The 23,241-nt window shown below is 42.8% G+C and overlaps 1 protein-coding gene across 2 annotated transcripts in view; it reads left to right on the forward strand.

Annotated features, from left to right (window-relative positions):
* PLXNA2 (plexin A2) overlaps window positions 1-23,241 on the forward strand; it is a 386,922-nt gene that overhangs the window by 330,420 nt on the left and 33,261 nt on the right. For both annotated transcript variants that reach the window (XM_083444223.1, XM_083444224.1), the window contains exons 21-26: window positions 298-440; window positions 3,086-3,354; window positions 18,374-18,440; window positions 20,804-20,950; window positions 22,493-22,652; window positions 22,849-22,952. In XM_083444223.1, coding sequence (XP_083300349.1) covers window positions 298-440; window positions 3,086-3,354; window positions 18,374-18,440; window positions 20,804-20,950; window positions 22,493-22,652; window positions 22,849-22,952 — 890 coding nt within the window. The remainder of the gene's footprint in view (window positions 1-297; window positions 441-3,085; window positions 3,355-18,373; window positions 18,441-20,803; window positions 20,951-22,492; window positions 22,653-22,848; window positions 22,953-23,241) is intronic.

Below are 23,241 nucleotides of genomic sequence, written 5' to 3' on the forward strand. Positions count from 1 at the left end.
TATCTAGTGCCTTTCAAGGCATTTTCAGTGCTTACATACAAGGTGTGAACAGCATACAAATTAGCAAGCCTGTTTTGTTCTCAGCATCTGTTCTTTGCATTGTGCTTCTCTTCCTCTCTCTCATGCTGGGGAAGTGGCTCCCAGCTTGAGGGCATGTCTGAGTGACACAGAGAGGTCTAGAGTAAACGAGCTTCCCTGAGCTGGCTCATTTGCAGTCCTTGATTGCTTGTACTGCAGCCTGCATTTCCAGCGCTCACTTCTGATTGTCTTGTCTTTCTCCCTCCCTTTCTCTAATAGCTTTTGCAGAGCTGCAGACAGACATCAACGAGTTAACCAGCGACCTGGACCGCTCAGGGATCCCGTACCTTGACTATCGCACATATGCCATGAGGGTCCTCTTCCCTGGCATAGAGGACCACCCTGTGCTGCGTGAACTAGAGGTAATGGAATAGCAGCACATTCTCCCTGTCTCTCTGTTTCATCAGGTAGCAAGCGTTGTTGCTTCCCAGGTTCCCACTAGGAAGCTAGATTGAAACCTACACAGCTGTGAAAGCACCTTTCTGCCTCCCACGCTGAATCTTATTAGAAGTGCTGGGCTAAGCACATTGAACACTCAAGTTCGCTATAACAAAAGGCTTGTGTTTTGTGTAGTTTACACGCAGTTTGCTTCCTCTTGATTTCTTCTGTGTGGCTTCAGTCCTACTATTCCCCACACCCCCAGTTGCTAAAGCCCCATGACCAGCAGCTATTTAAAGGTTTCTTGAATTCTCTGTTTGTTGAAAGAAAACCAGAGAGTTGGGGTGTCTGGGGAAAATTACACTCTGCTTGTGCCCCAAGGAAAACAACTCTCCTGTTTTGCAAAGAACAAAACCCAACAACTTCTCAAATTTTCTACATCTCTTCCTCCGCTTGGCAGAGCTCTTGGACCTTGGGCACATCCCTTCGGCTTTGTCCGCTGAAAAATTGTGTTGCCAGCCATCCCAATTTTGAGTTACTTTTTATATAGATAAAGCAAGTGCAGGAGCAGATGGAACCCATTATTCAGTATGAAAATGCTGCTGCTGGCATTTGACCATGGAAAAATAAAAGAAGGAGCATTGCCATCAGTTGCATTTCTGTGCATTAGTCGCATATGCTGCCTTTGTGAGAGTAATAACATGGAAATGCCCATGCCTCAATAGTCCTGTGAAGCTGTTTGCATTTCATTTTTCCTGCTGCTGGATCCTGTACAAACATTTCCATGTCCCCTTTGCCTTGTCAGTCAAGATTCTGCTGTAGAATGTAAGGAGCTCTGCAGGCTGCCTCTTCCTACCCCCAGTTTGCAAAAAGGTTACACATGATGGCAGAAAAAATTCAATGTCTGCATATAGAGTAGATTAACAGCTTTGCTGTCCTACTATACTTCTGCAGTACCCTGCCGATAGCTGTTTACGGTAACTTATTGATCAATATACGAAGTCCTTCTCTGGGGCTCTAATTAAAACAAGCCTGGTAGCTACTGTTCGTAGCTCAAGTGGTAGTATTTTGAAGACCTGGGCTTGGAGGATCAGACCTAAGTTAAGTGAAAGAAATATACACCAGGTTTTATTTTTCAAGTGTGTTTTTACAATGAAAAGAAAATTGACCAAGCCCAATGGCAAAAATGTGCTGTAGTACAAGTCTCATGGGTTCTGACAGGCTTGCACAACACTTCTTATTTTACTACTAAGCCTAAACAGCTTGTATGCAAATGTCTTTGTCCCTAGTGAGAGAGCAGTTATAGACTAGTATGAAAAGGCCATGAACAAAGCTATATTTGATTGATTGCAAATTAAGCCTAACTAAAGCGTAACCCATTCATGCACTTTTTAATTATTTATTGCTGTAAAACATTGGTCTACATATGGGAGGGTTATATGAGGTGAATGGCAGGACCTCTTTCAACCTATATGATTTTATTTTTTTCAAGATGTTTAATTTATATTATAAATTGAAATAACTTGCAGTCAGATAAAGACAAGTTTTACCCCCCAACTTTCCTGTCTCACAGACTTTGGGGCAATTAGCCGAGCCACTGGTATTGCACCCGTGGAAATGGGTGTTTAAGTAATCAGTCGTGCCTTGCTTTCTCTATTTATATCACAAAATAGCAAGCAAATATTGATGCTGGCTACTTCTTTTATTTACCATTTCCCAAAAAAGCTATAGTAGTGATGAATGTTCTGCCAATTACACAGCTGCTTAGTTACATAACGTGAGCAACTTGAACACATAAGTCACTGAAAACTTTGGAGAAGAATTATGCTCAGTGCTTTATCATTTTGACTCATAATGAATTACTTACAAACAGGACTAGTGGGAAACCTGAATGTTTTTTGTTGTTTTACTGCCATTTCACAATAAAGCAGTTGCCTAAATTAGTAATTAATTTGCCAGTGGGAGTGTCACTTTTGTGCAACCGATGCACAATTCACGAGCCACTTAGTGGGCTTTTAACCTCAGTGCACAGACAATATAATGTACTTCTTAGCAATAAGGTCCTGTACACGGACCAGCTTTGTGGTCATCCTTAGGTGGGAGACATCACACTTTATCTGCTAGCTCGCCCCATATATAGAGAGACAAGAGATCACTTTCTGAAACCTTTGCTCACACAAGCAAGCAGGTACACCCCAGCAGAAATAGTTCAGTTTCTTCTGAGTGACAATAATATATTTGTAACACACAGAGTGGCCCTGTATGCATTGGCTACCCCCCCCAAAAAAAAAAGCAGGAAAAAGGAGTTAGATAAAATCACTGTAAATTGTTGTCCTGATTCAGAAGTTTAATTTAAAATCAAGCTGGATTTAAGTTTGTTGGTTTCTCTGGTAACCTTTCATGGATGGTGGCTCATATTATTCATGTATGGTCTGCACTGGTACTGTTGCTGCAGGTTTGTCATGGCCTTTGGCTAGAACAATAAACTTCGATTGATTGATTGATTGATTGATTGATTAATGTACTTTGTAGGGCTACACTCTGAGCTTTTGGAAAGTTGAAGTCAGGCTGGAAATAGGAGGCATTACTCTTTAAACTGATCCCTGAAGACACACTTCCCATTTTACAGGTGCAAGGAAATGGACAGCAGAATGTTGAAAAGGCCTTGAAGCTATTTGCCCACCTGATCAATAACAAGGTCTTTCTTCTGACATTTATCCGTACCCTGGAGATGCAGCGAAGTTTCTCCATGCGTGACCGTGGCAATGTGGCTTCCCTCATCATGACAGGACTTCAGGGAAAGCTAGAATATGCCACTGATGTCCTGAAGCAGTTGCTGTCTGATTTGATTGAGAAGAACCTGGAGAACAAGAATCATCCCAAGCTTCTCCTGCGCAGGTAAAAGTGAAGAGAGAAGGTGGTTTGATAGATGTTGTTACCTTTTTTGGAAAGGCTGTGGTTCAAGAATGCAATAGTCCAGGTGTGCTAATGTGAAGGGCGTGGGGGCTGGAAAAGTGAATGCTCCCTAATGTTCCTGAAATCACCAAATTCACCCACCAGACAACCTCTGAACAGTCTTCTTCTTTGGCCATCACTCGTAGCCAAGTAAGATTTGTCTTCCATAAACACGGTTTTAACAATGAGTCTGTAAGTGACTATGGAGGCTAATTCTGGATCCACACGTCCTTCCACAGTGGGGACATTGGTTTCTGGGTGGGAGTTGATCATGGTGTGGATTTGTCAAGCGTGCCTTCCTCTTAGCACGTTTCTCCCTTGTGTCCTAAGTTTGAGTGTCTTCAAAGCCATGACACCTTTGGTAAAGGCTGTTCTCCAATTGGTGCGCTCACAGGCAAGTGTTTCCCAATTGTTGGTGTTTATACAATACCATACAGGGACATGCACTGTGGGTTAAACCACAGAGCCTAGGACTTGCCGATCAGAAGGTCGGCGGTTCGAATCCCCATGACGGGGTGAGCTCCCATTGCTCGGTCCCTGCTCCTGCCAACCTAGCAGTTCGAAAGCACGTCAAAGTGCAAGTAGATAAATAGGTACCGCTCCGGCGGGAAGGTAAACGGTGTTTCCGTGCACTGCTCTGGTTCGCCAGAAGTGGCTTAGTCATGCTGGCCACATGACCCAGAAGCTGTATGCCGGCTCCCTCGGCCAATAAAGCGAGATGAGCGCCGCAACCCCAGAGTCGGTCGTGGTATTATACAATAAAAAGGTAAAGGTACCCCTGCCCGTATGGGCCAGTCTTGACAGACTCTAGGGTTGTGCGCCCATCTCACTCAAGAGGCCGGGGGCCAGCGCTGTCCGGAGACACTTCTGGGTCACGTGGCCAGTGTGACAAAGCCGCATCTGGCGAGCCAGCGCAGCACACGGAAACGCCGTTTACCTTCCCGCCAGTAAGCGGTCCCTATTTATCTACTTGCACCCGGGAGTGCTTTCGAACTGCTAGGTTGGCAGGCGCTGGGACCGAGCAACGGGAGCGCACCCTGCCGCGGGGATTCGAACCGCCGACCTTTCGATCGGCAAGCCCTAGGCGCTGAGGCTTTTACCCACAGCGCCACCCGCGTCCCTATACAATATACAATATACACCCGCGTCCCTATACAATACCATGTGCTTAAAGACCTCTTGCAAAAGCCTTTGCTGTACAATTCTGGTTTTGCCCTAGAAAATCTGGTGTCTCCATTAGAATGTTTGATATCCCAGCTTCCTGTCGTTGTTCCTCTTTCCCAATGACTGCTGAGAAAACTAACATGTTATGTGGATGACTCTATTTGCTTTTGTATCAACCAAGCACAAGCAAGGAGGGTGGAACCTCTGCCATAAGTGTAAGATTTTAGAGTAGGCAAGTCTGGAGCAAAGTGGCAGTAGCTACAAGAGTAGCAAAGGATAACACAACTGGCTAAGAGGAAGTCATGGAGGAGCATCATCATTCAGTCCTAGTTATGATAGCAAAACTGAAATGTTAGCCTCCTGGCTACAGTTAATGCTATGGGCCAGTTTCCTGCTTAGGGGCACCAGGAAGGCAAGTAACAGAGGGCAAAAAACATGTCAGTTGTATCTGACTAGTCTGTCTTCTATTAAATTTATCTGCTGATTTATCTTCTGTAGCACCTCAGTTCCTATGTAATGTCAAGTTTAGTGATGCTGCACTAGCACAAAACTTGTGCTAGACCAGTGAGTCTTAGAAATTTGCTGTACGTTCAGAGACACTTCTGTAAAGAGTCCTTGTTCTGAAAAATCTGAGGACAGAGTTTCAGGCAGTAAAGAGCAGGGAATTCTCATTGTAGTACGACACACCAAGACTCCATGTGACTTTCTCATTTTTTTATTAATTACTTTTTCATGTTGCCTTTAATGTCTCAGAAACTGAGCCAGGGATCCTTGCCTAAGCTTTTCACCTGACCTGCACCAGGAGTGCCTGGAGGTCTCAGTGTTGTCAAGGAGCAACTCCACATGGGGTGACCCTAGGTGACAGTAATAAGTAAGAATATGCAGCAGAGGTTTTGACAACTTGACAGTTTAAATGCATTACTCAGCTTCAGCAGCCTGACCCTGACCTACAGGGACATTAGCCATGTTACTCTACATTTTCCAGATGTCAGGTTTTTATTCCCAGGCACACCATTTTTAGCCTACCTGGTATGTTGGTACAGATTCTCTCACCCCTCCTCCAAGCTAGCTATTGTGAATAGACAGGAAATCAGATCCACCAATTAAGTTGTGTCCATATAGAGTAATTGCCGGGTCTGAGAGGCATCGTTTTCAATATGTCTTCAAGCCACTGGGCAACTGTTCCAAACCGTGCATATCTATTTTAATCCAAATGTTTCCTGCTTGGCAGGGGGTTGGACTCGATGGCCCTTGTGGTCTCTTCCAACTCTATGATTCTATGATTCTATGACAGAAAAAGGAAATAGTAAGGTCACTGTAGGTGGAGCATAGCACACCAAATAAAGTTGCACAAATTCTGCATAATGGTACCTACCTTTTGTAGCAATATCTTCTATTTTATTCCTGCATGGGCACACTTTGACTGACACAGAGAGCATCAGAGCCTGGAAACCAATGCTAGCTTCTCATTTTGCCATCACTCTTGGTAGTGATGGCTTTCTCTAAAGTCTGAACATTCCATCCCTCTGCTTATAACCAGTCCCATTTTACTTGCTAGGAAGACGGTATCTAGGGTACAAACCCTACAAAGTTCATTGGATAGCTGCATACAGTTAGGCCTCATCTATGCTAATGAAAGGAAGGGAAGAAAGGAGCAGAAAGTATGTCAAAGAAAAGCACTAGAGGCAATCATTCTCTTATATCCAGTTTAAGACCTTGCGCAGCCACCCGTGAAATCATACGATAGAGTTAACCTCATGTTACTGGAGACAGGAAAGGGAAATGAATTGGCTGCTCATGGCCCCTGGTAGAGAATAGCATTTTTCTTCATGCCACCAGCCCTGTATAGCACAACTGGGACTTTGTGGTGAACTGGCTGCTGAGTCTTAAAGGGGTTCACTTTGATAGATGGATGAGGGTAGAATTCCAGAGTCTACCAGATGGGATCTGTGCTTTCCAAAATTCTGACCTCTTTCCACAGAGGAGGGGTTAAAAACCATCATTCTCACCACTGTCATGAGGTTACACAGGTCCTTAGGTATCAGACACACTCCCTGCCTTTCCAACCTCCACCTCAATTGCAACCTCCACCTTTCTCCAGCCTATTTCATCTTCTATTTGGTCGAGCAAGAGAGTAGCTGTCAAAAGGAGGGAAACAAGATGAAGGGCAAGTATACAGGAAAACATGTTCCCTCAGGAGTTAGGTATGGACAGGAGATTAATCTGAGGGGAGATTCAGGTCAAGGATTCAATACACCTAATTTATCTGAATCTTTGAAGTGACATAGTCCTTATGACAAAGCCACTCGGTGTTATGTTTCTTTGGCCTGTTTCTCACAGAACAGTAGTACATGGGCTAATTTTCGCAGTCAGCAGTAATCTTACAGCCTTCTGTCTGAATGATATTCCACATAACAGCCCCCCAAAATAAGATTTGTTGTGTTCAAATACATTATTAGGTACAGGTTATGCCAGGGAAAGTTAACTCATAGGTTGAAAAGGAGGAAAAGGCATTTCCCCATGATTTTGTGCAGATGCATGCCCATTTTCTGAATGGCAGCTATTCCATGAGGGCAAGATGTAATGAATGTCATGTTGCATTGCATTTTTACATCAGATATGTATCCTAGCCTCTTTGAGTTCTATTTACTCAGTGTTATGACAGAAATAAAAAGAGCACTATGAAGAGTGAGAGCTCTGTTCCTGCCTTTTCTAAAACTTGGCACGGTTCTTTCTTTGCAGAAGATATTTTGGACTAAAGGTTGCAGTTAAAAGTTTAACAAACTAGAGTTTGGGTAACACAAGAGAGTATTTGCAGCAGAATATATCTAATTCTCTCCTCCCATTTCTATGCAGAGTGAGAAGGCCTTGTGGTTCATATATGTTTGCATTTTAAATGCCATCCAGTGTTCAGCAAAGTGGTAGTTTTGGAACAATGCCAGGGGCAGAATTTCCTTTCTCTTGTGTCTCTGAATTGTCTAACTATATTGCATGTTACCTAACTTCTTGTTTGGCTCCTTACTCTGGCCCTGCTCAGACATTACAGAAATTGAAAAGGCATAAATAACCAGACAGACAGGGGTAATTTTAGCTCATAGACTGCAATGCTGGACTGCCTTGGTGCTTGGAATAGGTATGTTACAACACTGCTCCAATACAATCCTGTTCTTGTTCCTATCTATGAATAAAAAAGAGGTGTGATCTTCAGAGTCATGAATGGGACTGCCAACAAAAGTTATTCTAGCTATTGGTGTAGTGTAACTACCGTAATAGTAATAATAGTATGAATTCAGCAACCTGAGAATCTTTGCTTGCATGGAGGGAAACCCTATTTCTGATAGTGGAGTGGAACATAGTCATAAAAGGAGTAACTCAGCTCAGAAATTGAAGTGCTCTGTCATTCCCCAGCCCCCAATAATTTTTGCAGCTGCAGAAAAGGACAGAAGGCTGAATTCTTCTGGCAGAGCTGTTAATAATGACTTTTCACTGTTCTCTAAAAATATAAGGCTGATGATCTCAGCATTTCCTTGCGTCCTGCCACCGCCACCAGCAGGTTTTCTTCGTAATCCAGTGCACCACATCAGAGCTAGCCTGGCAGCTTCATAGCTTCATTCCCAGAGAGACAGAGCACGAGGCAAGAACAAGCCCACAGAGGCTGTGTGTGGCAAGCTGTCCTACTGCTCTTGTCTTCTCTTGCCTGCCTAAAGTGTACATGACATGTTTTATTTGACTTTTTCCATGCCAAACCCAGAGTCTTCAGTGCATCCAGTTATGAGCTGTGAAGGCGTCTTGGAGCTGAAAAGGGAAAAGAATTAAGTCAGAAGCAGATGTTTCTCTGCCTGAAGAAGGCTTAGAAAGAAATCCCTGACAGCCTTTCTTGTGGCAGAGTCAGATGCTGGGAAAGTCAACCCTCAGATAACACTAATGCTACTCAAAGTAAAATAAGAACTACTAAACTGGGACAGAGCAGTAGTCCACAGCCCAGCACAGGATCCTGTTGAGCAGTATAGAGCTAGCACAGGAAGCTTTTTGCAGCCTGAAGGACACTTTCTTTTCTGGGCAATCTTACAGGGGCCACATGCCAGTGATGGGCAGGGCTTAAGGCAAAAGTGGGTGGGGCAATGTATGTAAATATTACTTTTGTACAGTAAACTAGTTTCTACACATACTCACACACCCCTTTCTAGCCTTCATCCATGTAAACAAGGCGTGTTTGGCCCCTTAGCCTGAGGTTTCCCATATTACTGGTTGCTCTGTGTCTTAGAGTTTGAATGGGCAGAAATCAAGTACTGTATTGCATGGCTGGTGCAGTTTTATTTTTTTAAGTTACAGAAACATGTCAGGAGTAGTTATCAGAAATTATAGACAGCCATACTGTTCTAGGCTTACTTGATAGGTATGGCTCAATTTCTATAAGCAGCTGGGTCCTTTTCAGGTATCCCTATGAAGAGACCCTTCAAAAGCAGAGGTGGAGCTACACACTATGATGACACAAATGGTTGTTTTTACTCCCCACTTCAAATACTTTAAAGTATGACCATATTCATACCATGTATTTAAAGCACTGTGATTACACTTTAAGCAGACATAGCTTCCCCCCAAAAAATCCTAGCAACCGTAGTTTGTTAAGGGTGCTGAGAGTTGTTAAGAGACTCCCATTCCTCTCACAGAACTCTCAGTTCCCAGAGTGGTTTAATAATCAATCCCTCTTCATAGGAAACTCTGGGAATTGTAGCTCTGTGTGATGCACTTTTTCCAGCATTAATCATACAGTGTAGTTTGCCCTAGGATGCATGAAAAAGCTCCAGTTCATGCGAGACATTGCCTTATGCAAATTAGGATTCTGTACAGGCTTAAACTTCTTGTGAGCTCTCATCAAAATCAGCTGCAGAATAGGTATCAATTTTGATGTAGTTAGATTGAGGAACAGGAGGTCAATCCTACATGATTTCCAATCAACCCCTCAAGTTTCACACAGAAATTTGTGAAACCCTATTCTCTTTTTGCAATAGCGCCGTTGTTAGAGAATGAGACTCTTAACCTCATGGACTCGAGTCCCATATTGGGCAAAAGATTCCTACAAGTCTATGACTCTATGAACACAAGTTCAGATTTCTAAAATATATCTTTAATGGAGATTTGTTACCACACCCCGGACTCTGAAACACCTGACCAGACAGAAACCCAAATGAAAAACATAGCATTGTTTGCTAAAGGTGAAGGCTGCCATTCTAACCCCTAAAGAGAGTTAAGATTAGGAGTAGCGTTCTGCTAGCTGGCAGGTGGGGAGCTGTCTCCACTGCCAGTGTAAAGCCTGAAATGGGGCACTGCAGGGATGAAGCATGGCCAGCAATGCGTAGGTCTGTTTCCTGGAGAGTAGCCCAATCAGAGCCCCTCTGCTACACTACCCTGGCCCTGGCATAGCAAAAAAGGAATAAAAAAAGCCTAGCCACCTTCTGACCTGGACAGTGTGAGCAGTTAGGCTCCAGATGCAGTACACTTCTCCATTTCACTGTGTTGCTCCTGCTGGAGATTTGGTTTGCTCTGCTCATATGAAGATTCTGTGTGCCTTGTACTAGGAATGTTCATGAGGCTCCAAGGAGAAAAATTGATCTCTTTGTTGGACTTCAAACAGATTATTATTTATTTATTTGTACCCTGCCCATGTGTCTGGGTTTCCCGAGCCACTCTGGGCGGCCCCCAATCAAATATTAAAAACACAATACAGCATTAAACATTAAAAACTTTCCTAAACAGGGCTGCCTTCAGATGTCTTTTAAAAGTATGATAGTTGCTTATTTCCTTGACATCTGCTGGGAGGGCGTTCCACAGGGCAGGTGCCACTACCGAGAAGCCCCTCTGCCTTGTCCCCTGTAACCTCACTTCTCACAATGAGGGAACCGCCAGAAGGCCCTCAGTACTGGATCTCAGTGTCCAGGCTGAACGATGGGATGGAGATGCTCCTTCAGGTATACAGGACCGAGGCCATTTAGGGCTTTAAAAGACAGCACCAACACTTTGAATTGTGCTCAGAAACGTACTGGGAGCCAATGTAGATCTTTCAAGACTGGTGTTATATGTTCCCAGCAGCCACTCCCAGTCACCAGTCTAGCTGCCGCATTCTGGATTAATTGCAGTTTCCAAGTCACCTTCAAAGGTAGCCCCACATAGAGCACATTGCAGTAGCCCAAGCAGGAGATAACTAGAGCATGCACCACTCTGGTGAGACAGTCTGCGGGCAGGTAGGGTCTCAGCCTGTGTACCAGATGGAGCTGGTAGACAGCTGTCCTGGACACAGAATTGACCTGCGCCTCCATGGACAGCTGTGAGTCCAAAATGACTCCCAGGCTGTGCACCTAGTCCTTCAGGGGCACATTTACCCTATTCAGGACCTACCTGCCCCCCAAAAACAGTATCTCTGTCTTGTCAGGATTCAACCTCAATTTGTTAGCTGCCATCCATCCTCCAACTGCCTCCAGGCACTCACACAGGACCTTCACCGCCTTCACTGGTTCTGATTTGAAAGAGAGGCAGAGCTGGGTATCATCTACATACTGATGAACACCCAGCCCAAACCCCCTGATGATCTCTCCCAGCGGCTTCATGTAGATATTAAAAAGCATGGGGGAGAGGACAGAACCCTGAGGCAACCCACAAGTGAGAGCCCAGGGGTCTGAACACTCATCCCCCAACACCACTTTCTGGACACGGCCCATGCAAAAGTGAACATTCCACCTTCTGCTGTTTCACATGCAATCTACAGTTGCAGGCTTTCAAATTTAAGAAAACAGTGTGAATATTAGAGTTCAGGGTTAGATCTAGCATATAGAGAACCTCAGATATTCACATGCCACCTTTTTCTTTTGCAAAGAATTCTGGTCTTCTGTGGGGAAAAAAATCAATGGAGTGTAGTTATGAAAGTCAGAGTAGTTTTCTAAACATAAAGTCCATGCGGAGGGCAGGTGAGACCTGAATATTGCAACCCCAAGCGATCCCCAAAGGTCTCACTATGCAGAATGCTTTCCAGCTGTGCATTTAAGACAGTCACCTTCTCCTGCACTTCAGCGCACAGTGTGTTGCATTTCACCTCTTCTGTCCCAGAAATGCAATGCCGGGAGTGCTATTCCGCTCTTCCCCTTGCTCCTGCTCTGTTGTTGACTTTGATAGATGACATGCTGCTGAGGTTGAGAGGAGGAACCATGAGGTCTGATGAAACCGCAGCAGCAGCTTCAGAAGGGTTAATGAGAAGTAGCAGTTATTCATAAGGCAAGGGAAAGATGCAAGGAGGGAACCAGAGGGAACAGCAAAACAACTTAAAAGCCTACTCCACTGTGTGAAGATCAAACATTTCAGACAGAAAGCTACAAATAAAGGCCTGTTCCAGCCCTGTGGATCGGCAGACTCCTTGAGTTTTATTTAGTATGCAAAATATTGTGAGATGGAACATTTTGTTCTAAGTTAATAATGAATGAGCAGCCACAAAGTGGGAGATTATTTTATTTTATTTTTGAGATCTGGGATGGAAGCACTTTCTAGCTGGCGTTTGTTTCCCCCCTTCCCCACCCCCCTTCCCCCTCTGTCTCTCATTACACCTTCCTTTTCAGGAATCTGGGGAAAGTTGATACTAAATGAAATTGCTATGCTTGTACTCAGAACAAGAATCAGACAGGCAGTTCAGAGTCCCAGACAAACCCAAGAAAAATTAATAAAATACACATTGATTTTTCAGGGAATCTCCTAAACCTCTTTGATTGGCTTAGTTTTATTCCCCTTGCTTCTAGACAGCCAAAGGGCTTTGGTTTCTGGCGTCAGGCTTCCTTCCCCACGCCCCAACTTTTTTTTAAGCTGGCTCATCTCTGGAGTGTGATTTGCTGTCGTTATGTGGTCAATATGAAAAGGATTTTCTTTGAGTCTGGGGATGGTCCCATGCTGCTTTAATCTTTGAGAGCTTATTTAATATTTTTAGAGGCAGATCTATAGCAGTATTTTCTGAGTCTGTGGAGCAAAAAGCATACCTGCTGTGTGGGTCAATGCAGTGCTTCCAGATCAGAAGGTCCTCTTTAGCAGATGAGAGAACAGCAGAGGTCCCTCCAGAACATGGCAAGAAAGCATTAAGGGAGTGCTTGTGGGACCTCCAGCACAGGCCAGATTTCAGAGATTGCTGAACACAGTAAGATGTGGGTGGCAAAATGATATGCAGAAGATTAGAAACTTACTGTGGGAGCTCAGCGTAATGGGTGAAGAATGTCTATATATTTTTTGCTGGAACTCAGGAAATTAGCACAGATTTGGGTGTTCCTTTTTCAGTGATGACATTCAAAATCATTACAGTGGCAACAAAACTATAGTAATGATTTTATTTTTATTTTTTAAACAGCCAGTATCCAAAGATCCTTCTCTATCTAGCCCAGTCAAACCTATGGCCTTTCCCCCCTTTGAACAGCTGACTCGCATGCAGTTTCACAAATTGCTTTATGAGATGCCCTTCAGCTGGAAAAGCAAATTACCATGCATCATGGTCAGGGAGTGGGGCTGTGAGAAAAGCCCCCTTGGGTTCACACAGTTAGTTTCACAGTTATTTAGATCATACCTGATATTTATTGTTTGTTATAGTGACTTTCAGTCTAAGGCTACAGTCCTCTGAACACTTACTTGTAAGCAAACCCCATTGAACATAGTGGGATTTACTTTTAGCGCTGATTCAACACATAAACAGAATCAGGCTGCACACCTGGTCCAATAAAGGTTTCTATAAAGGTGGGCTCTGGATCCAGACATTGTTATGCTTAGAGCAGACTTGTTGAAATCACCCACTGAAGTCACAATTATCTCAAGTCCCTTTGATTGCCGCGGCTCTGTTCTGAGCTAGTCTGAATTCAGTCTAAGGGTGAAACGTGGTTAAGATAAACAATAGGATGAGAAACATCATACCTAACAAGAAGGATGAAGAAAAAATATTAGGAGCAACAGCAATCATAAAGAAGTAACAGGGGGAATATGTTAAGTGCCAAAACAAGTTTAAACTGAATTCTATACAAACAAAAAACAAAAAAACAAACAGTGTAAAGACACAAGATGAGACGTGATATGATCAAATTGGAGAAAGCTTAAAACTTCCCCTCCCCCTGGGCCTCTGTTCAAACTCAAAATTGTTGAACAAACAGTTGGGATAAAGATGCAGATTATTTGCTTGTTTGGGACCTAATCGTTTGAACTGTTGCGTGTCTAGTCACAGAGCCCCCATTCTGGCGTGCCCAATCAGTAAAGAGGGTTAATAAGTGGACATGACAACTGTCTGGGATTTGAAATGGCCACATCTTTATTGATTTCAGATGTAGGAAGCCTTGGCATAGGCATTAAGCATATATCCCTCTTAGCCCCACCCTGCTGGGAGGACTGAGGCATGAGGGGTTTGGGGGTGGATCCATCGCAAAACACAGGTTTACGTGGATGGCTCCCAAATGCTGAGGGGAGCTCTATGGCCCACTAGCCCACACAACTGACTCTTTGGACAGAGACTTCCCTCCAGACTCCTCTAATGGGGTATGCTGTTAGCGCCGCTACAGAGAGAAAAGGAGGGGGATAAGTCACCACTTCACCCCCACCCACCCCTGCTTGGATGAAATACTATAGGATTCCGCCCAAGACCTAAAGCTAAACTGCCAAAGTTGTGATTAGTGCTATGGGGCAAGCAAAACCTGCCACACAGGGAATATTCCTTCCTGGCCCCAAATATGGCAACTGTTAACAGACCACAGCAAAGCCCATCTAGCTGAAAGGGATGAGTTAGCAGAAAGCAGCTACTAATGAAAGGAGGGGGCAGGATGTGTGACGCTCCTGGTCAACCGGACTGCCACGTGCAGGGTTGGCCGGGCTAAATAGATGGCCGGCGGATCTGAGGGAAGCCTGCCTCCCTCAGGTCCACTCACCAGGCCGCACACCCTGGACACCACAGATTGGCTCATTTGACTCCAGCTTTTGGCAGGAACCCGAGAGTTTCTGTGGTGGCCAGGGAGGCTGCAAGACAAAGCGAGGCAAGGTGAGAGAACCACACTGGGTCACAGCTGCCACTCACCGCAAATAGGACAGTAAGCAGCCATTATCAGGATTGTTACAACTTTCTCTCTGTATGGCTTTTTAGAGCATTTGCCTAATGATCTGGATACATATTTTTTAGTTTTTTCAATGGACTGGTATATTTGTTTACTGTTGACTGCTTGTTTATTCAAGGTGTTTTATAGAAGTTAACTATTATTTTTTCTCATTGTCAGAAGCATATTTTTTTTAAAAAGAAGGCATTAGCAAGGTACTTTCCTCTCATCAAATAACAACTATTTGTGTGTGGAAATCTTTTGTCTTCACAGTTCCCTACGCATTTTATACATGTATCTGTCTATGGAGTAAAAAAAACAAAAAATAGATGGAGCTGCAAAGCTATAGTTAATATTTGTTCTGAGGCTCTGTGAATTGTTGGCAAAGAGAAACAATAACATATTCCATATCAGCACTATTCCTGGAATGAATGGAATGAAGAGCAGACAGGATACATAAAAACATATTGACCTACAATTTCATATAGTATATGACAATATAGTCTTTACATGGAATCTGACACAGAATGTGGACTCTGATTCTTGGTTTTCATTTTTTTCAAAACCAAGTTTGTAATCATGATTGCTTTAGACGAATTTCTGTTCCTAGTTCTATGCTGACTTCTACCACTCTATCCACAGCATACTTCCTTTCCTAAAATAGTTGGTATTCTATGAAAACCCAATTCTAGCTCTCTTTCTTTCTTTCTTTCTTTCTTTCTTTCTTTCTCTTAATCCTCTCTCTCTCTCTCTCTCTCTCTCTCTGTGTGTGTGTGTGTGTGTGTGTGTTTGGATTGAGAGACAGATAGAATTTGAGCAATCTGCTCTGCTTATAGGAATAAGTTTCCATACCCCAGAATTTGTTGGCTTGTATAAGTACAGCAGAACCAGATATTATTTAAACTTTGATCCGTACAACATGGGAGATTCCCTAACATTAGTAAACTAGGAAGATTAACCACACTGTCAAGAAAAATATTTGAAGTGAGCTTTGTCACATATTTTCCAAGCCCTCCTACCTGAAATCTTCTAAACAGAGATGTCAGCAGGAATGCAGTATTCAGCACTGCTGAGCAATAGCCCCTCCTTTTTCTATATAAAGAAAAATCTCTAGAATATCACCTTCACTCATCAAGTAGCAAAGAGTCATGCCTGAAACTATTTGAAAAATGTCTGTACCAGTTGTAAGGTAGGAAAAAGTGTTTACTGGATCTCTGGTGACCAGTTACTCTGCCAAAAACGGATTCTTACTAAAGCACTGTATACTTCATTGTCATTTGAGAAAGATGCACCCTAGCATATAATTTTAGGACAGCGTGCAGCTGAATGATGCATAGCAGCGCTGTTCGTTGCTGGTGGGAAAGTCAGATGGTTAAACATTGCCACTGATCAGTGTCCTATGGAAGAAAGTCTATAGACGTTCCACTTATAAAGGATATCATCCTGCCTTGAAAAAGATTCATTTGCAGCATGTTTTCGGCTGGCACAGCTGGTAATAAATTAAGTAGTTCGTCTACAGCTGCTCTATGAACACCCTGGCTCAGCACGTAGTGAGAACAGGAACTCTACTCCTTTCATTGATGCATCTTTCAAAATCTTCCCCATTTCCCAGGAACAGAGGCTGTATCACTTTTAAAGAGGAATCGGCAATCCTGCCGTGCCAGCATTAAAAACTATCATTAAGAACCATTGTATTTAAATTAGAGATAATCTTGGACACAATGTGAGGAGCTAGTGCTGGGTGTGGCCCTTGAGAAAAGCTGCAATTTCCCCTGCCATTGTCACTCTGCTGTCCTTGATTGCCACCAGCCACAAATTCCAGTGATTTACTGAGCTACAGGGTATAATTTGCACCAAGTGTGAGGAGTTACAGCTCCACCAGGCATCCCCTTCAGAGGGGCTGCTGTGATGGGCTGTCAGCTGGGCTTTGTTACTTTCAGTTCATGAGCAATCTGCATTTACTTCTTGCTGAAAATGTGGGAGGGGCAGAGCAAGGGACAAAAGCTTCAGATTGACTTTCCAATTCCAATTGATCAAAAATCAAGAGTGGGACCTTCCAGCATTCATAAACGATAGCATTAAAGTCAATTTTTCTTGTTCCTTCAACTCCCCCCCCCCACACACACACTTTCTGCTGGAATGCATTGCAATCACATTTCCAGACACCCTGAAGGCGGGAAACTGACATTTCCTAACAATTACTATTACTATAGGTATTCCATTGGCTCCCACCCTTCCACTGAGGAGCTCCCTGTAGCATTTCAGTTCAGCCTTCCCCAACCTATTGACCACAAGATGCTTTGGGTTATACAACATCCATCAGTTGCGCTGGCTTGGGCCAATAGTTGTCATAGTGTGGAATATCCAGGACGCAACAGGTTGGGGAAGGCTGTTTTAGCCCCACAACAATTCTTGTCAGGTAAGCTAGGTTGGGAGAGTATGTCTTACCCAAAGGCCACCCAATGACAGAACTTCGAATTCCACAGGGATTAGGACACACATTCTCTGTATAGTGAGCCCCAAGAACATTATCTGCTGCTGGGACAAATGAATGCATACTTGCTGTTTCTAAGATTAGCCTTGAAAAATGCACCATTTCTGATGCAGTCAGGAGAGGTGTGGTGGCCTTAAAAAGCTCAGCATACCATTTTTCTACTTCCAAACTTAAAAGGGCTATTTAACTCTTTGGGTGCTGTTGCTCACATAGCAGGTACAGTATTAGGAAAACAGAGTGTCCCTCACCCAGCAATTGTTAGTTGTGACCAAGGCAGCAGCCTTTCTCACAATAAATTGGGGTTCCAACTTGCTTTGTAGTAAGATAAGGCTGCATGTTCCACTGAAAGGAACACTGAAACTTTGTAGTTCACAGCTTGATAGATATTAGCACATAGCATATGCAGCAATGAGTATTGCAATAGATCCCTACTGTAGTTCACGTTTAGTTTTGCCCTCAGAGTACATTGTGGAGTTTATGTTTATCTTTGTTTGAACTATTTTTCTTGCAGCAGATGGATTTCTGTTACTTAGCGTATTGTCTTCTGCTGTGGCTTTTGTCCATTATTTCATCAAAAAGCAGAAAATATTCTAAAAATAAAAAAATACAGACGGATACACAATTATATTGTGTGATGAAATGCCACATTGTTTGAAATCTGCTATACAATTACATTAACTTTATTTTTCTATTGCATTGGTGCCCTGGCACTAATCCCCTGGTTCTGCGAAGAAAAAGATGGTAAAGGGAGGAGTCTTTGCAATCATATATTTTTAATTGATTGATTGATTGAATTTATATACTTCCCTATACCCGGAGGTCTCAGGGCTGTTCACATAAAAAGATACTGTGCTTAATTTATGAGGGAGGGAGAAGTTAAACTAGTCCTTACTTTTGGGTTGGGGTATTGTTTAGGTGGTTTGGTTGTTGCTGCTGTTGTTGAAATTAATATTTTGTATCTTAATTTTTTGATCTTATAATGATTTCTGTGGGACTTGTTGGAATTTTTCAGTTATGGTTGTGTGCTTTTTGGTGTATTTTATTTATGACTACTTTTGTTATGTTTGCAATTGTGTAAATCTTTTCATGTTTCAAGCAGCCTTCAGCATGGCTCTAGCCATCTAAAGGCAACATACAAATTAAATTATGATGATCTATTCATTTTTTTAATTTTAATGTGGGCTTAATAAAACTCCTTCTAATCTCTTCCCAGGACTGAGTCAGTGGCTGAGAAGATGTTGACTAATTGGTTTGCTTTCCTTCTCCACAAATTCTTAAAGGTAAAGTGTCAGCTGCTTCTACCCTGAATCCAATTTCTTTGTTATGTTCTTTTCAAGTTCTTGTTTTCTGTGGTCACCTCCAGAGCATCAGTATTTTGCAGTAAGGATGCAAGCTTATGCCAGAAATGTAGGTTTCCATAATTAAAGTGGATTAAAGTGCTTTGTAACCCTAGCGCACACACAAAACAGACTTTATGTAGTTAGGAAAGTGATGGGGAAATGCGCTAGAAGTGTGGGATGGACAAATAATTAATAGGAAGATGTAAAATCACCACAAAAGCAAATCAGGATGAATTCTCATTGTTGTATCACCTCCTGGCAAACAAATCAAAACAAAAGCTCAATAAGGACCAGACATTGTCTAATCTGCATGTAACCTTTGTCTTAACTCTTCAAGTGGCTGGAGGAAGTTAAACCCAGAGACAGGGAGTGAGACAGGGAGTAATAGGAGGAAAGTGTAGAGACCGCCCAGTCCTGTGTACAAATGCAGCTTTGGTTCTCTAATCTGTGAATGGTTTTTTGCCCTCACTACACTCTGCTATGCATTCTGGGAACTGTTACTGTTGGAAAAGGCCATAATTCTGCAAAATAATTCTCAGCATTTTCCCTAGACTTACATGGGGGAAGTCAGAATGATTTATGATTGTAGTACAGGTGTGTTCTATACTGGTTCCTTTAGCACATGACTTTCTAGATTACATTACAAATCTGAAATGTCACACATGTGTACTCAACAGAGGGAAATCGAGGCACAGATACAACAGATAAAAAGTGAAAAGGGTAGGAAGAAGAAATATTCTACTGGTCTCAAGCCAATGCAGTTCAGTTCCCCATTCTCCTGTACTGTATCTAATGCATTATCAAGAGCTGGATATTCATATTTTATTTTAGACATTGAATACAGTTTATGGCTACTTCAGATGGCTACAAATACCTGTTGGCGCCTGTTTGATCTTGTGGTGTTTTATAATGCAGTCCAATAGACAGTTATTCCCCTTTTTATACATTTGATGATTGTGATCAGGGCTTTTTACCCAGCTGAAGCTCACTGGAGCTCAGTTCTGGCACTTCTCAGATGGGTGCCATTGCCATTCTAAGAGAACAAGGGAGAAGTTCTTGGTGAGCTCCAGCACCTCTTTTACTAGAAAAATAGCACTGATCGTAATTATTGTTTACACAGCACCATCTATATACTTGATGACTTCCAGAGTCCTATAGGTAAAAATAGTGAGGTCCCTGCTCTTCAGGAGCTTGCAATCGAAAATAAAGTGGGGTGGGGGGAGGCAATAATACAAAGGGTTGAATATGGGCAAATGCAGTTGCACATCTAGTGGATGGATTTGAAGAGTGGTGTCATGGAATTGTAGAATTATAGAGTTGGAAGGGACCAGGAGGGTCATCTAGTCCAACCCACTGTAATGCAGGAATATTTTGCCCAACGTGGGGCTTGAACCAACGACCTTGAGATTAAGAGTCTCATGCTTTACTGACTGAGCTTTCCTGAGCTTCCGCATCATGTGGGTTGAGACAGAGTAATAATTTTGGCAGCAGAGTTTTGGAGCAATGTGAGAAAACTTAGGTATAAAAGGGGGGAGCCAGAGATGAAAATGTTGCAGTAGTCAAGGCTGGAGATTACCACAGAATGAATCAGAGTTTTAGCCAAGGGATCAGAGAGGAGTGGGTGAATTTTTGTAATAACATAAAAAGAAAAGTGTCTTTGTAGCTGATTGAATGTAACAAGGGAGATATTATGTGACTTCTTTTTCTTGAATTTCTGGTTTATTTAGATACTTTAGTTGTGAATGTTTCATATTTAATGCTTTATTTTATTGCTTTACTATTAATGCTGCTGACCAAATTGAAAGCACACATGTTTTGAACACTATTTAGTGATGTACATCCCCAGTAAATTGAGCAATATTATGAACTTACCTCTAGGGCAGGGAATTGGATCTAGCTGGAGTCTTGGCTCCAAATGTGGCCAACCCTCCAGGGGTCATTTTGACAGATGGGCAGATCACCCCGTTGTCAGTCACTTGACATCATATAACACCTATAATGAAACTGACCGGTATAGATGTTAGGTGTAAAAGCTAATGTTTGCTTTTTCCTTACTAAATGGTGCATAAAACAAGGACACATCCTTTCTGGTTACATATTTTTGCAACACATCCTGTAATCTTTAGAAACCAAAACCATGCAAACTCAAATCAGCCAACATTGCTTGTGAAGCTCAATGAATTTAAAAATCAGGAGGGTTGTGTAGCTGCTTTTAAATTATACTTGTTTGCCATGGTTTCTCTGCCTTTGACAAGTTCTATCTTTATCAGTGTGCAAGTTCTCTTGTGTTCTGTGTCAAACAGGAATGTGCTGGAGAGCCACTCTTCATGTTGTACTGTGCCATCAAGCAACAGATGGAGAAAGGCCCAATTGATGCCATTACGGGGGAGGCACGTTATTCCCTGAGTGAGGACAAGCTGATCCGGCAGCAGATTGAGTACAAAACTCTAGTGAGTGGGCGCCTTCTCTGAACAATTTTTGGTTGCACCAGCCATCAGCCATCATGGGGAACATAATCCCCAGGGCTGGACATAGATTGAATGGGGAAGTTAGGTGGCAATTTTTTCCTGTCCCAGGTGCTTTATATAATAGAATGTTTTCATGGTGATTCTTATTGTGGAAACTCTGGGTCCATATCCAAGCAGAGAAACTTCCTGAGAAAAGATGTGAAGCCCAGGCACCTTAGTGAATAGTAATACAAACATAATAGCAGCCCATTGTTTTTAATGGTAGGGAAAATGCTTAAAGATTCCACATAGGGTGGAAATAGGCAGTTAGCCATCTCAGCTAGTTCCAACCCTCATTTTCAGAATTGTGGCTGATGTTCCATGATACAGGTGAGTTTTTTAAAAGAGGCCCCGTGGAATATGTGTACTCTGTATCCACGGGGCCTCTTTTAAAGGACTCACCCTGTAGTATAGTATAGTATAATATAGTATAGTATAGTATGTACAGTTGAATTACAAATGGGGAAGGAATATGGGAGGGGGGAATCACATCCCAGTGTGGAGTCACCTGTACAAAACTCTTGGACCAATGTATACATTGTCCCTGGGAAGGACATTGGACAAATGTATGGGGGGGGGGGGACATAGTGAATACCATGGGTTCAAAGTGACAATCACATTTTCCCTCAGACAATATCCCTAGGCAGGGCATCATATCCCAACACCAATATTGCCAGGAGGCATTTGCCACCTTGTTTGCTGCCTGTGTGGAGCCAGACACACTTCCTAGCATGCTGTTCCAGGTGGCTAGGTCCTGTTGGAGAAATGAGGGAAAAGATTGTAAAGCCCCTAGACTAGGCATGTCCAAAGTCCATTTCGGGGGGCTAATATGGCCCACCGGTCGATTTAATCCGGGCCCCATGTCCTGGGGTAAAATCCTTTAAAAAGCTCAGCAACTTCAGTCAGCCCTCATGCACGTTCACTTCATCAAAACTGGCCCTCTTTGAAAAACGTTTGGGCACTCCTGCTCTAGACCACCTCATTAGGTTCTGTTTTTAACTACATCTGTGTAGATTTGTGTTAAAAAAAAACCCAAAAACCTGCACATTAAACTGCAGAAACAGGACAGAGTTAATCTGTTAGTATCTAAAAATAAAACACGCTTAAACCGGACAAAGAGCAAGCCATCCATCCGTAATCTGAAGGGATGAACCAGGCTTTCCAAAGCATTATGTACATCACCCGTGGGCATCATCCATGCACAAATTTTATCCACCTTCCCAAGGGACAGAGAGAGCTACAGTAATTGTCTAATTATGTAGACTATGTCTCTGCATACTTACAGATCTAGGTCTCCACATGCTTTCTGTGAAATGGAAAATTATTATTTTTTATCAATTTAGCTTCCCTGCCTAAATAGGACTTAATTGTGAACAGGCATTTTTATACCTCCAACTTAGGTTGAGAATTCCTGTAATATGCAGATGATTTCTTCTTAGCTTTTCTGAGTTCATCTTAATAGTCCCATTCTTTTCTCTTCTCTAGATCTTGAACTGTGTGAATCCAGACAATGAGAACAGTCCTGAGATTCCTGTGAAAGTGCTGAACTGTGACACCATCACTCAGGTCAAAGAGAAGATTCTGGATGCAGTGTATAAAAATGTCCCATACTCACAAAGGCCACGAGCTGTTGACATGGACTTGGGTAGGAACATACTTGGTTTGGGAAAGAGCTACTTATGGAAATGGGGTAGGAACAGCAGTTACACAGGAATCAATAGAAGAATAATTTAATCCATTCTTCTTTTCTTGGAGGTTCAGCATTGCAGAGAACCATCCTACCAATGAGATGACTGTGCCTCTGTCCTTGATTGTCTAACATTGTCTTCCTTCTCCTGCAGAGTGGCGGCAAGGCCGAATAGCACGTGTGGTCCTTCAGGATGAAGATATCACCACCAAGATTGAGGGTGATTGGAAGCGGCTAAACACCTTGATTCATTATCAGGTAAGCAACTAAAGCCTAGAATTCAGCCCACAGAAATCAGCTGAGCGGAAGACAAAGCAAAAAAAAAAAAAAAAACCCACAGAAATTTAATTCCTCAGTATCTCCTCTAACAAGACAGGCAGAGAGAGTCACATTCTTATGATAAATCAGAACGGCTCAATGTGTTCACGTATTAAAAGGGAAAACAGCCCTGACACACATCTCACAGGAACAAGCAGAGCTGAAAATTGACTAAATTAAAAATGCCAGCCATGTTCACAAGACAGACAGCATATGCAGAGGAGCTGAG

The sequence above is a fragment of the Podarcis tiliguerta genome (assembly GCF_965153285.1).
Source record: "Podarcis tiliguerta genome assembly, chromosome: 6".
Lineage (NCBI taxonomy): Eukaryota > Metazoa > Chordata > Lepidosauria > Squamata > Lacertidae > Podarcis > Podarcis tiliguerta.